The sequence below is a fragment of the Nematolebias whitei genome, chromosome 16, assembly GCF_014905685.2.
Source record: "Nematolebias whitei isolate Nwh7 chromosome 16, NemWhi1, whole genome shotgun sequence".
Taxonomy (NCBI): Eukaryota; Metazoa; Chordata; class Actinopteri; order Cyprinodontiformes; family Rivulidae; genus Nematolebias; species Nematolebias whitei.
Window position 1 is genome coordinate 41,410,370 of NC_056513.1, and position 15,581 is coordinate 41,425,950.

General features: G+C 41.1%; 1 protein-coding gene across 1 annotated transcript in view; it reads right to left on the bottom strand.

Annotated features, from left to right (window-relative positions):
- The window catches only part of LOC119422526 (E3 ubiquitin-protein ligase pellino homolog 1), a 5,298-nt gene extending 635 nt beyond the window's left edge, over positions 1–4,663 (bottom strand). The window contains exon 1 of the mRNA XM_037689903.1: positions 4,533–4,663. Coding sequence (XP_037545831.1) covers positions 4,533–4,618 — 86 coding nt within the window. The 5' untranslated portion in view covers positions 4,619–4,663. The remainder of the gene's footprint in view (positions 1–4,532) is intronic.
- Between the last annotated feature and the right edge of the window lie 10,918 nt (positions 4,664–15,581).

Below are 15,581 nucleotides of genomic sequence, written 5' to 3' on the forward strand. Positions count from 1 at the left end.
CTGTAGAGACTAAACTGGACTGTTGTTGTTTGAACTAGACTCACGGCAGCCAGTAATACAGTGATGATATTGAGCTGTTATAAATATGATGAATTAGGGGGCTGCTGTGGCTCGGTGATCAGCGCTGCAGTCCTGTAATCCTGAGGCTGCAGGTTTGAGCCCAGGTTGCATCAGGAAGCACACGCAGCATAAAATAATTGCCAAATCTTTCATGTGAGCTTTCTGACTGTGATGACCCCTGAACATCAACAACATGAATATATTGAACTTTGTTATGGTCTTCAAACAAGATATAACTTGAAATGATTGAAAAAAAATTATAATCAAAAGCTGATACAGCCACCTTTTTTATTGTTCAATCAAAATGCAGCTCCTTCTTTATTCTGAAACATCACAGTCCAGCAAAGCGATATACAAACATAACGTCACAAAAATAAGGTCATATTTTATTGACAACGTGGGCGGCTGTGGCTGAGTGGTTGGAGCAGTCGTCCTCCAATGCAAGAGTTAGGGGTTCGAATCCACCAGCAGTCGCATGCCACAGTGTCCCTGGGCAAAACACTGAACCACTCGTTGCCTCTGATGTGTGTCCCATCAGTGTATGAATGTGATAAAGCTCTGGTTAGTCTCTTTAGAATGATTTGTTCAATTATCTTTGTACAGATCTAGTATAGAGCTGTATGAATGGGTAAATGAGGACACAGATTGTTGTAAAGAGCTTTGAGTATCTCAATAAGATAGAAAGGCGCTGTATAAGTACAGTCCATTTACCATTTACAACAAAAAAATTAAAAAAAAAAAAAAAGTGTAAATCTTGAGCGTTTCCCCCTTTTTTTCTCTAATCACATTAAACTAATTTTAAATTCAGTGCACTAGACCTGAGTCTGCAGGGGGAGTTTGTTAACAATGGCATATAAACTAGTATTGAGTAGAAATATGATAATTCCTGGTAACGTCACAGTCGGTTACAGTGACTAGCAGCAGAACAATGATGTGCTGATTGTATTTACAAAATGAACTACAAGTGAACTACTCCTGTAGTTTTGGATCTGTGATAAGAGATTTTATTTAATTCTTGATGGATCCTGACCAGCTAAACCTCTGCTGCTTCCTTTGTGTGTGTGTGCATGTGTGTGTGTCTTGTCCAAACCCAGCTTGAGCCTTTATCTATGGTGCAGGAAAACAGCACATTTTGTCCACAGCTTTTGTTTTGTTGGAGACAGGAAGCTTTGTGGAAGACAGAAAGCAACAGTTGCTGTCCAGATTTAAAAGCAGGATGTTGTGTTTATGTAGTTAAATTATGATCTCCTTAAACCTTCAGAAAACCCATTAAGCAGCTCTTTAATTTGTTTGTGAGCCACCATAAAGAGTTTCATTGTCATCATGAACTCAGAGGCTTTTGGAAAGACAATCCAGAAAGGTGATTGTTACAGAGAGTTTAATTAAAAGGTCAGTCCGGTTGAAGGTTATCTTTAGAGCCAGACTGCTGCAGGTCATGGAAATATGAGTTCAGTTAAAAGTCGAGCCATTCTTTCACTGGATAATGCACACTTCCTGAAATCCAGATAAAGAAACACCCACCTCCTTTCTTAGACAAGGTCAGACCACCCCATTTAACTCTGGCTCCACAGTATGACCAAAAATCCAACTAGTGTTGTCACAAACTATACGGCTCTTTAAAATAAACCCTTAGAACCAGTTAAGTACCAGTTGCACAAACTGTTTATTTCTATGATTATGTGGCCACTAAGATGCAAAAGCAAACAAAAGGTCTGAAACCGCAGCGGCCACAACGTTCCTGACATCGTTAAAACGTTCTTGAACCACAGGCTCACACTTGTGTCTGCAGTGAATGGCTTCCAGTCAGGAAGTCAAATGCTGAGGTGGAGTTTCTCAACACGTTTAACTGCATTTAGGCTGCGTTATGATGCAGCAGCCAAACTAAACCCAACCAGCAGAGCTCAGTGCACTCGTTCCTGCCCGTCATGAATAAACGAGTGTTTTCACAAGTATTTATGTGACCAGCATTTTTTTATTAGAGTGTTAGCAAAGAAAAAATAAATAAATTAATAAATGAAGCTATAGCATTACATCCATTTTTTAAATTTTTCAATCACTTAACAGGCAGGTCAATCTGTAGCTGCCTAAAAACTTTGTTACTTAACTTAACTTTGGTTCTTGGAGGAGCATAGGATATACCCCCTCTGAGTATTGCTCAGAAGAATCTCATTACGCCAGTCCTGATTGGCTCGAGATTACAACGCCTGTGTCACCTACTCTATAAAAAAAATATATATATATATATATATATATATATATATATATATATTTTATTTTTTTTTTATTTTTTTTTCCACCCCCCTCTTCTTTCGGCTGCTCCCTGCGTTAGGGGTCACCACAACAAACTAGGTCACACAAAGACTTGGCAGATATTTTTACGCCGGATGTTCTTCCTGACGCAACCACAGACACTGAGCTACCACAGCCCTCTGTGTGGAGCAGAGAGCTGCTATGAAGGACACCCGGAGGAGCAGATGGAGGGGGTTAAGGGCCTTGCTCAAGGGCCCAGAGTGGGCGAATGAGGGGGGGACAGGTGTGGGTGTTTCACCTACCCCATCAACATTTTTGATGTCGTCGGTACCGGGGCTTGAACCGGCGAGCTTCCGATCACAGGCCCACCTTCTCTAACCTCTGAGCCACCACTCCCCAAGATAATATATTATATACAGTGAGGAAAATAAGTATTTGAACACCCTGTGACTTTGCAAGTTCTCCCACTTAGAAATCATGGAGGGGTCTGAAATTTTCATCTTGGGTGCATGTCCACTGTGAGAGACATGATCTAAAAAAATAAATAAAAAAAAGAAATCCGGAAATCACAATGTATGATTTTTTTAAACTAATTTATTTGTGTTACTGCTGTAAATAAATATTTGAACAGCTGCCAATCAGCAACAGTTCTGGTCCTCAAAGACCTGTTAGTCCTCGTCTATAACGTCCACCTCCACTGATTATTCTAAATTAGAAGCACCTGTTTGAGGTGGTTAGCTGCATGAAGACACCTGTCCACCCCACACAATCAGTAAGACTCCAACTACTAACATGGCTAAGACCAAAGAGCTGTCCAAAGACACCAGAGACAAAATTGTAGACCTCCACAAGGCTGGAAAGGTCTACGGGACAACTGTCAAGCAGCTTGGTGAAAAAAGATCAACTGTTGGAGCAATTATTAGGAAATGGAAGAAGCTAAACACGACTGTCAATCTCCCTCGGACTGGGGCTCCATGCAAGATCTCACCTCGTGGCGAATCAATGATCCTAAGAAAGGTGAGGAACCAGCCCAGAACTACACGGAGGAGCTGGTCCATGACCTGAAGAGAGCTGGCACCACTGTTTCCATGGTTACTGTGGGTAATACACTAAGACGTCATAGTTTAAAATCATGCACGGCATGGAAGGTTCCCCTGGTTAAATCAGCACACGTCCAGACCCGTCTTAAGTTTGACCATGGCCATTTGGATGATCCAGAGGAGTCATGGGAGAAAGTTCTGTGGTCACATGAGACCAAAATAGAACTTTTGTCTTAATTCAACTCGCCGTGTTTGGAGGACGAAGAATGATGAATACCATCCCAAGAACACCATCCCTACTGTGAAGCATGGGGGTGGAAGCATCATGCTTTGGGGGTGTTTTCCTGCACATGGGACAGGACGACTGCACTGTGTTAAGGAGAGGATGACCGGGGCCATGTATTGTGAGATCTTGAGGAACAACCTCCTTCCCCTCAGTCAGAGCATTGAAGATGGGTCATGGCTGAGTCTTCCAACATGACAATGACTCGAAGCTCACAGCCAGGAGAACCAAGGAGTGGCTCCGTAAGAAGCATGTCAAGTTTCTGGAGTGGCCTAGCCAGTCTCCAGACCTGAACCCTATAGAAAATCTTTGGAGGGAGCTCAAACTCCGTGTTTCTCAGTGACAGCCCAGAAACCTGCTGATCTAGAGAAGATCTGTGGAGGAATGGAGCAAAATCTCTGCTGCAGTGAACCTGGTGACAAACTACAGGAAACCTTTGACCTCTGTAACTACAAACAAAGACTACTGCACCAAATATTAACATTGACTTTCACAGGTGTTCAAATACTTATTTTCCTCACTGTACATAGTAGAGTTCTGCATGAATGGGTAAATGAGGGTACAGATTGTGTTGTAAAGAGCTTTGAGTATCTTGGTAAGAGAAAGGCGCTATTTAAGTACAGTCCATTTACCATTTATTAAATAAAATTTTTAAAACACAGCTTAAGACACATTTGTCTTTTAGTTTTATTTAAATGTAATGGTTTTGATTTTGAAGTAATTTGTTATGATTCATTATAGTTTACTTGGTTTCACATCTTTGAATGCCTCTTTTGCAGCTTTTTTGTTTACTGAAATGTGTTTTAGCTTATAATGTTGTTAAAGGGTACTTTGTACAGCACCTTCATGACTAAAAAGTAGACTCCATACTTTTACAAACACAGGAGAGGAGATCTTACCCCAGCACAATGAGCTCTCCATAACCAACTGGTCCTTTGGTGGATGAAGGAGAGGTGGAGATGTTCTCCTGACCCAGTGAAAACATCTTTGCAGCCTTATGAGAAGAAACGTTCTCACGGTGTGTAAGTCCCCCGTCACTGTCAGAGCTGCTCCATCAGTGCACGAATGCCACGCATCGTCTGTAAACAAAATCACAAGCTTTCAAACTTAACAGAAGCACTTTCTGACTCTTGTCATGGCTGAAAATCTGTGACTTTACATGAAACGATTCATTTTTTTCTCAGCCATTCAGAAGGGACATTAGCGTGGAGTTTTCATTAAAATTTTAAGGGCTTTTACATTCAAACATACAAAGAAATGCGTCAACACAACATCATTCATGGCTACAATACACCCTGATACTCCCACTCTGTCTTTGTGCTGGGAGCAACCGAAGCAAACAATGTATGAATTCACCCCAGCACACTGGGCGGGTTGTTGGGTGTAAAACAGGGGCCATTTGCATCCATGGAGGCGTGACTCACTGAGCAGCACTGGAGCTGGTGTAAAAATCCTTTGTGTCATTAAAAAGTGAAGCGTTTATCATGTCACAAGTACAACGTCAGAAATTTTAATGAAACAACTCATTTGAATCTCTGCGGTTTAAACTGAGGACGGTCTTTGTCAGTCAAACTAATAATTATCAAGTTTTTGTTCTTTGATATTTGGACAGAGTGTGGGTCTGCGGGACGAAATCGTGATTTTTCTTTTTAAACTTTAAACTTGTTACAATATTTTACCAAACGTACTCAAGAATCAAATAATCATCTTAGTCTTTCATAAAGACAACAGACCAGTAAGTGAACTGTTGCAGCAACGTCTCATTACACCACCACAGAAGTGGCTCTGGAGACGTTTTACAGAAGGTTTCTACTTTACAGATGAAAAATCATCCAAACAAAAGATGGCATTGTAATGAACTAAGCCTGAAGGTCAAAACCTTGACCTTAGGCACCATATGGGACAGGAACTGTCATTTCATTGATTTGCATCCAGAAATACAGGTTGACCCATCCTGAGACTTTCTTTCTTGAATTCAAGTGAAAGAACACTCTCTTTTCTATTATCATTACTATTTTACAAATGTTGATAATCAAAGTGTTTTAGTTCAAACCATTTTAGATGTTGCAGTGAACTAATCAATTTTTATTAACTGTGAAACAGTATAATGATTTTTAATCCTCATGCAAAGTTAGAATTCATGTTAAGGCCTGTTACAGAGTAATTATGCATTTTCTGATTTTCTGTCTTTGAATGAGCAGGGTAAGTTGGTCCAAGGTCGGAGTCGAACGCAGACAAGTTGTTGGAACGAGCTGTCTTGTTTTTACATCCTCTCAGACGTAAATAGAGAAGCTGGCACCTGTTGGCAGCTGTTTTCCGCCAACCCGTCCAAACATTTCTCTCATCTGTCTGAAAAACATTTTCAATCTGTTCCATAACATTCTTGCTGTTTTCTGACTTCTAGTAACCTCTTACGTCACAAAACACACCCCTGTCTGGTCGACATTGACCGATCAGAAACTCCCAGATGACCCGGAAATAGAGCTCTTTAAAATGTCGGTACTTCCTAGTTTAAACCAGAGTCTCACAGAGTCTCAGAGTGTCCGGAGAGTGTCGAGAGTCGTTGCAGCTCCCGTGCTGGGGAAACAGGAAGATCCTGACATGACCACAGAGCTCTTCCGAGTCTTATGGGATTATAACATCTTCCACCTCTGGGGGAACACTGACGGACTCCACTCATGTGAAGTCCGCTCGTGAGGTGAACCTGTGTCGGACGGAATACCGTCACTACTTCGGACGATTCACAGCTGTTCCTACGGAGACGCTGAAAGGGTGCGTTGAATGGACTTTCGTACCGGTGGGGACATCTCCAGGTAAAAGAGTTGATTCTATCACCTAAGTGTACTGGGGAAGAAGCTGAGAAGAGCCCGGAGAGTGTCGTTTCTGGTGCCGACATAAACAAACCCCCTCACCCATCTTTTTCTCCCTCTAAACTTCATCTTCCATCTTTAAAATTCTTCTATCAAGTAGAAATCACTCCAGATATTTTAAAAATGTCTGTGTAAAGTTCTCATCCACCGCCGTGTGGATAATCAAAATTGTACAGTTTGCTAAACTAGCCAGGTTGTTATTTTTCATATTTTGCCAATTAATGTAAATGTGTGATGTGTTAAACTTGATTATGTTAATAAATGACCCACTGTCTTGGTGAGTCAAAGATAATTAACGTTTCCGTCCACATTTTATTAGATTCAATGCACGTTTTATACAGTCCAGAAAAATGAAAGAATCCGTTTAATTGATGAATATATCTCATGCATATGTTCATCTACAGCATCATAAGTTAATGAATTCAAAGCAAGAGAAGACAAGTGTGTTGAGATGTAGCATGCAGTACTGTTCTGGTACTGGAACTGCTTTAATGGACTCATTTATTAGAAAAATAAACATTTGTGCTAATTTCTTGCCTTTTATTTTAGTACATGCACAATCCTGGTCACTTTTTGATGTTTCTTTGTGTTCCAGTCAACAAGTGAACATGCTGCGTGAAACAAAATTCATTCTTCAAAAATAGAAATGTCATTTTATTGTCCTAACTCGTATATTAAAGGTGTAACAATGTGATCTTAAAAGCTCCATGATGCTACACATCAGGTCTATAAATGTTTGTCGTCAGTTTGGTTTTAAATCTCTCTCAACGTTGTGGAAGTGCATAAAAGTAAGTATATAAACTATAAAAAAAAAAATTAAAAAAAAGGTCTGTGGTTTTACTTGCCTTCAAAATGGAAAAAAGTACGCAAAAGTACATTTCTTGAAACAAAAAAAACCTCTCCTGACAATGAAAGAACTGTTCCTGATTGAATTTCACTTCCCTGGCTGGAGCTCTATTCTCTTTATAATTCCTCATGTATTTATTTTGGACTAAACAAAAAAGGATGACGGGTAAATAACGTCTTGTCCAAATAAGTCAATTTAAAAAGACATCTATTCAGATGGACTGCCAAGTACGTATTTATCTCTCTGTTGGCTGATTCCTGTACCAGAAAAGAGATTAATATGAAAGCAAAGGCTGCATATTTGACCTTTGCAGGTCAAATGAACTATGAACTGTAACAAATTACCTGTTGAGAGTATTGCAGTAATATAAAGTCTATATTTTGTTTTTGCATTTTTATAAAATCTCCATGTTCTTTTCATTTAATGCTTTAAAAAAAATGATAGGCTTTTACATGTTTTACAGAAAAAGTCATCCAACCAGACTTGTGTTTATGGAAGACGGTGGTTTACATAGTTCCATAAAGTGAATGTAAAAAGTTGGATGTCATTCTGTCAAGTTTTCTGCGGAGAGAAATTATGGGAAAAAAAGAAGCAAAAAGAGAACTGCAAATGAAAGTCACAATCTTGATTCATTTGTCCATAACTTGAAGACTGAATGAAACTGAAAACTGGTCACACAGACTCAACTTTAGTAGCTCTGTGCCAATAAAAAGTTCCCACCTGGATTTAACTCAGCAAATATGTACGAGCCTCCTGTTGGATAATTACTGCATGGACAATTATCTTTCAGCTGCAACAAGTTATTTAACCCCAACCGGTGCAATGAGTTGCTTCTCATTTCTTAAACAACCATGTCGTGGTCGTGGAAAAGATGTCGGTCTGTTTGAGAAGGGTCAAATCATTGGCATCAAGCAGAGAGAACATCTAAGGAGATTGAAGAAACAACTATAATTGGGTTAAGAACTGTCCAACACATTATTAAAAACTGGAAGGATAGTGGGGACCCATCGTCTTCGAGGAAGAAATGTGGCCAGAAAAAAATCCTGAATGATCGTGATCGGCGATCACTTAAACGTTTGGTGAAATCAAATGGAAGAAAAACAACAGCAGCACTCAGGGCTGTGTTTAATAGTGAAAGTAAGAACATTTCCACACACACAATGTGAAGAGAACTCAAGGGATATGGACTGAACAGCTGTGTAGCCTTAAGAAAACCACTAACCAGTGAGACTAACTGGGGAAAAAAGGCTTCAATTTGCTAGGGAGCATAAAGATCGGACTCTGGAGCAATGGAAGAAGGTCATGTGATCTGATGAGTCCAAACTGACCCTGTTCCAGAGTGATGGTGCATCAGGGTAAGAAGAGAGGCAGGTGAAGTGATGCACCCATCATGACGAGTGTCGAGTCATCAATGAAAGATCTTGGTGAAAAATGAATGCAGCACTGGATGAAACAGATCTTGTGACATTGAAACAATGACACAGTGAATGCATGATGTCATCAAAGATAAAGGTGGACCAACGAAATATTAGTGTGACCTTTTTTTTTGTGGCAACATTTTTTTGGGGCCAGGCAGTGTATATTGAAAATCAACAATTGAAACATGTTTGAGTTAAAACTAATCAACAATCACCTATCATCATCATCCTTATTCTTATTTTTTTAGCTGCTCTCTTCTTCAGGGATCGCCACAGCGAACTAACTCGCACAAAGACTTGACAATTATTTTTTACACCAGATGTTCTTCCTGACCACAGGCCACCGAGCTACCACAGCCCTCTGTGTGGAGCAGAGAGCTGTCATCTAGGGCGCCCAGAGGAGCAGATGGTGGGGGTTAAAGGCCTTGCTCAAGGTTCCAGAGTTGGGCAAATGAAGGTGGAGTCAGGTGTGGGTGCTTCACCTTTGCCACCCACATTTTGATGTTGTCAGTCCGGGGAGTTGAACCAGGAACCTTCCGATCACAGCCCCACCTTCTCTAACCTCTGCGCCACCACTCCCCACTATCATATATCTATCATGATTCCTAAAGATGTCAAAATACTTGAACACCACTGTCTTGATGTGCAGATAATCTGTTGGGATTATTATGATCAGTCCTGTTCCTTTATCATCACGAACCGCCACCGCCCCCCCATAAACATGAATACAAGCAGTAAGTTGCAGGGAAACAGACCTAAGTACAGCCTGTAACTGGAAACCAGATAAGGAGGACTTCTCAAGTGACTGGAGTCTTCTACAACCGTTTTCTGTGCGTCCCTGCCCTCTGTGAGTGTGCCAGTCTAATTAAAAGGTGAACCACACCTCTGGTTACACCACAGCTCAGACCTGTGGCTCAGATCAAATTCTTATCACACACAAACTGCACATGCAGCTGCTCCTCACAGAGCCTCGTTTAACACCAGCATCATCACTGTGTCGACAGCTACGTTCATGATTTTATTTAAAGGCAGTCTGCACATGCTGGTACGTGTACGATGCGTTTTACAGTAGTCTCTTGAAGGGCAAGTATTTGTTTGCTTTCCTTCCTGACATTTAACCCCCCCCCCCCACCCCCCACCAGTAGTTTGTCACTGAATGTTCCATCAGTACATTAATGGAAGTTACTGGAACAAAACTGGCAATTAACATTTAAAAGTATGCCATATAAGCAATATTTTTTAACCGTAGCCTCTAAAAACTCATTGATGGTCAGACTGTACGACAACAATGACCTTGTTTTTAAGAAATTGATTATAAAATCAAAGAAAAAGGTAGATCAATGCACACTGGAGCGGCTGTGGCTGAGTGGTTAGAGCAGTCGTCCTCCAATGTGAGTTGGGGGTTCAAATCCACCAGCAGTCACATGCTGAAGTGTCCCTGGGCAAGACATTGAACCCCTCATTGCCTCTGATGTGTGTCCCATCAGTGTATGAATGTGATCTAAAGCTCTGATTAGTCTCTTTAGAATGATTTGTTCAATTAGCTTTGTAGAGATCTAGTATAGAGCTGTATGAATGGGTAAATGAGGCACAGATTGTTGTAAAGAGCTTTGAGTATCTTAAAATAAGATAGAAAGGCGTTATACAAGTACAGTCCATTTACCATTTAACATTTACTGTCATCCCATTGTGTAGTGATGAAAATATGTCACATTTTACCAAGACCTCAAAACCACATCAATGATATTTGAAAAAAAAAATAAACTGCTAGGCTCAAAAAATATCTGGCTTCAAACTGTTATAACTGTGTGCAACTATGATTTTTAAACAAAGTGTGGATACGTAGCTATGGTTTGAGGTTTCTCACATCTAAGGAGTTCAGGTGTAGGTGCTCTCAGATCAAACAGTTTGAAATGACTCGGAGGAATAAAAACACTTTTAGGGGCCTGTTGGGACAAGAGCTAAGTAATCACAGCCATTGGAAAAGCTAATAAACAACAAATGAACTCATTCAAATGACTGCAAAGACTCTATATTGTTCTCATCCAGGTGTGTTAAAAATGAAAACTAACAGCTAATTTCATAAAAGTCCTTTGTAGGCAACGAGTGTCTGAAGGAACTGAAAGATTATAATTTGCTTGAATGTTCTGAGCTATCAAAACAACGTGACAACGTGCACAACCAGGAGTACCGGTGTGACTTCTAACAAGTTGTCCTTTTGTTTGTTACAGTTCCGCCTGACCTGTCATCGGCTCATAATCTAGTATCAGTGTGGCAACTCATACTTGGTATCACTTGTTTGTTTGTTTTTTAAAGCAAATCAGCTGTTTTTTGTTGTTTTTTCCAAAAGAAAAGAACATTCAGGTTTTCTGTCAGAACTGAATTGCAAATGTTGCACAAAGGACAAAACTAAAATCGGGTGAACAAATTATTTGTTTGAAAAACTAAAAGAGTGCCATGAATTTGAAGTACGAGTCTCGGTGATGCTAAAACAACAGAGAAAACTAGCTCACCGACCCAACCACAAACGTCCATCATGACTCACTCATAAGAAGCCTAACCAGAGCAGGTGGAATATCTAATTGTTCTGCAGAACACACTAATATAACAACAGAGCTGCAAATTATAAATAACACAAACCAACAAAACAGTTGATGTGAATTACAGAAAGGACAGGGAACATTTTATTATTGCTGACACTAAGGGCTGCATCTATCCAGACAGTTTTCTGTTGATTAAATGAGTAATTCTCAAATGAGTTGAAAGGATGTTCTGTGGACGCATTCTCATCTACCTGCCAGCTGTGCTCGAGTGTCTGACCACTGAGATCCTGGAACTAGCAGGAAACACGGCTCAAGACAGCGGAAGGACAGGATCGTCCCTCGACACCTACAGTTGTCTGTCCGCAGTGACGAGGAGCTCGGCAGACTGCTGGGAGGAGTGGCCATCGCGCTGGGAGGAGTTCTGCCCGGCATTCGGGAGGTCCTACAGCCCGGGGGAACCGACTAAATAACCCCTTCTCAAACCGAGAAGCCAACCAAGTCTGGGTGGACGGATCGGACGGCATCTGCAGCCAGTTACTTAGGATCCACTGTGGGATGGACCTTTACAAGAGATCCTTCCTGTCTACAGCATCAGCATCTTTAACATCTCTTAATGAAATGAGAATAACGAGTTACAACAACAAAATAATTTCCCTTTGGGATTAATAAAGTATTTTTGAATTGAATTGTATTTACACATCTGTGCTACTAATGCTGAAAAGAATTTTCTGAACATTTAAACATTATTTGCAGCAATCCAGCGCTAGAGTAAAACTAACAATTACACTCTCTCACTTTAGGATTGAATGAATAGACCGGGTGCCATGTTACCCAGGTCCTGTCTCACTATTATGATCAAATCCCCTACGCTCAGTTTTCATCTCGTTTGTCATCCACATTACTGACAAAAGTAACTCTTATATTTACATAAACACTGAACAACATCATGTGCATGTCCACCAAAGGTTGCAGACTTTTCCTTCCACACAGACTCTTTAAATTGTGTTAACTTGTAGGTAAATTATTTGATCCTTTTTTTTAACAGTGTTTCAGCTTCCTTTATCAACGGAATCCTCGGCATTGCTATCAAAGTCTCTGCAGAAACTATTGTGATCCGTTTCACAGATTGTGTTTTGTGTGTTAGGAAAGATGAGAAATGAAGGGGAGGAAAGGGGTTTCGAGAGATTCTGCTACAAAAGGATGTACAGTAATTAACTCAAGCTAGATTACAAAGGCATCACGTTTATTTATTGAAGCCAAAAGGGTACAGTAGTCCCTCGCTACTTCGCGGTTCGACTTTCACTGGTTTTCAACGATTGTCAAGTTTAATATTACTCACGTGATTGGGATGGCACGGGATAAAAAGTTAACAAAATAAATAAATACTAGGGACAGGCGCCACCTTTTTGTAGTTTTCTTTCAACAAGCCTACACTGGTCTACACTACCCAGAAGGCAACAGTGCACTTCCCAGAAGCCAACACTGCGCCCGGCCACTTTCTGCCGAAAAAGGCAGGAAAGTTTTGATCTAATCTAAAAAGTTTTGCCCTTATTCATAGTGACGTCGACACTCAGTGGATGCAGAGGGCTGATCAGAACCCAACCAGAACCTGACCAAAGCTGGCGAGTCTCAGAAAAATTTCCAAAGTTCTCAGACTCACCTGTACATGCGAGATATATTTCAACTTTGTATTTTTCATTGCGACTATACACCCAGACACTCCCACACCGTCTCCGTGCAGGGAGCAACAGAGACAAAAAAATCCCTGAATGCCAGACACCATGTCTTCCTCTATGAAAGACATGCTGGTGGAAATGAGAAGGCCCTCAAAGTATTCCTTCCACTGCCTGACAACATCAATGGTTGAGGTCAGCATCACCCCACCACCACTGCACACATGTTTGTAAAGTGCTCGAGAGTTTCTATTCAAGGCCTTGCTGAACTCTTCCCACACCCAAGCCTTTCCCTCAGGAACCACCAGGGCCGCAGCTCGTTTACTACCCAGGTGCCTCTGAGGTCCAACCAGCTAACAAGGCTCAATAGGACTCCTCCAGCTTGACAGCCTCCCTCACCCAGAGTGTCCATCACTGGGTTAGAGGATGGCCACAACGAGAGACACAAACAACCTTGCAGCCTCAGCTCGGGGCAGCTGCCTCAACAATGGAGGCAAAGAACATGACCCACTCGCATTCTATGTCCTCTGCCTCCGCTGGGATGCAATTAAAGCTCTGTTGGAGGTGGGAGGTGATGATTCTTCTGACAGGTTCTTCTGCCAGACATTCCCAGGAAACCTTCACTTGGGTCTTCACTTCACTTGCTTCATTTGGGTCTACTGGGTCTCTCCGGCCTCTTCCCCCGCCTTCTGATCCAACTCGCCACTAGACGGTAAATAACTGAGAAGTGATAAGGTAGCAATTTAAAAAACTTTATATCCCAAATTATTTGAAGCCTTTACTTTTTTTTACATCTTTGAAAATATCTCTCATAATAAATCTAACATCTTCAAACTGCAAAGCCAGCTTTACATTTCGTATGTTGACAAGTACACCACTACTACTACTTCACTTGGCAGATTAACGTGAAAGAGACAGACGGACTTCAACCCATGCCATCTTTGTCTTTTCAGAAATCACACTAAAACAGCCAGAAGTGTATTGTGAAAAACACTCAAGGGAATTTTGTGCGATAGAGATTACTGAATGCATTCTAATTGTTTTATGTCCAAAAACGTTTCCATATTCATAAATATACCATCAGAGAATATTTTGTCTGTTTTATGAGACATTTAAATTAGTAAGCCTTTAAATAAACAAACAAACAGTTTGATTTGGAAGATCCAGCCAAACAGATGCAAAGCAGCAGCAGGTTGAGTCTTTTAAATTATTTATCCCCAGAAGCAGCAAACAACTCAACAGGCCTAACTTAGCTTTGAAACTGACTTTCACCATTAAATTATTGAGCTAGCCCACAGTCTTTGGGTTTAATTCTAGTTTTCATGCATCATATTGATGTATTGATCTAGAAATTAATCATCAGCAACATTGCCAGGCCTCATCTCTTTTACAGCCTTTAGTTCAATCCTAAAAGACGGCAAGATCTCTGAATGATGCCTAATATGGTTTAACCTGTGCCTTTAACACCCACTGTCTGTATGTAGTCGTTGCCTTTAATCACTGCTACGTTATGCCCCTGCACAAACAGTTTGTGTGGGTATAACCTTGTTTTATCCTTTATTATTCATTTTGATTTTTCTTTTATGACGTGTATTGCTGACCTCTTGGCCGGCTTACTATTGGAAAAGACATTGGATCGATGATTCATTTAGTAAAAGAACAGAGTAACATGGTTATGGTACAGTAGCAATAATGCACTATTAATAACTGACCTGATATACAGACTTGTATTTTTGATTAATTTTGCAAGATAAAAAAACGAGTCTCAATATTCAGCACGATGGCTCAGTGGTTAGCACTGTTGCTGCACAGCAAGAAGGTCCTGGGTTCAATCCCCAGTTGGACCTGGGGTCTTTCTGTGTGGAGTTTGCATGTTCTTGTCGTGCTTGCGTGGGTTTTCTCTGGGTACTCCGGTTTCATCAGGTTGTTTTCACACCTGATAGTCCGGTACTCGGTTCGGTTGGGGACCAATATTCATGAGCTTTTGTTACATTTGAGCTGGTGCGTTTGCATTCACACTGCACTGTGCAGTCGAGCCAACCTGTTGAACCAACCTGTTCCCCCACTCGCCTGTGGGGGCGCTGCACCAAGAACTACTGAAAGAAACAACACAAAAACCTCTGAAGACACGTCTTCTGGAAATAAAAACAAAAACGGAGTGGCGTCAAGTTTTAGAAGTTATATTTTGTCATTTTTCAAAAATGGACTCAGCATGAGCAGAAGATGAGGCAGAAGATCATGGAGAATGTTGTTTTTCACATAAGGCAGCTGACGGCTCCATATGAGGTCAGAGAAATGCACATTTGTTTGTCCTGCGTTGTCTCCACTTCTTGCTTGTGGAGCGGGTCCGTTCTGTTTACATTCACACTGTACTCGAACCGCGCTGGAGTTCTCTTCTACCGGACCGAGACCTAGGTTTTAGCCCGGGCCAGAGTTCGCCTTTTTGTTCCGTGACAGAGTTCGATGGCGCGTTCACACCTCCCTAAACGAACCGGACTTCCTAGGCAAACGGACTAGAGTTTGATTAAAGTGGACTAAACAGGGTTGGTGTGAATGCACCCTAAAAACATGCATGTCAGTCTGCCTTCAGGCCCAGG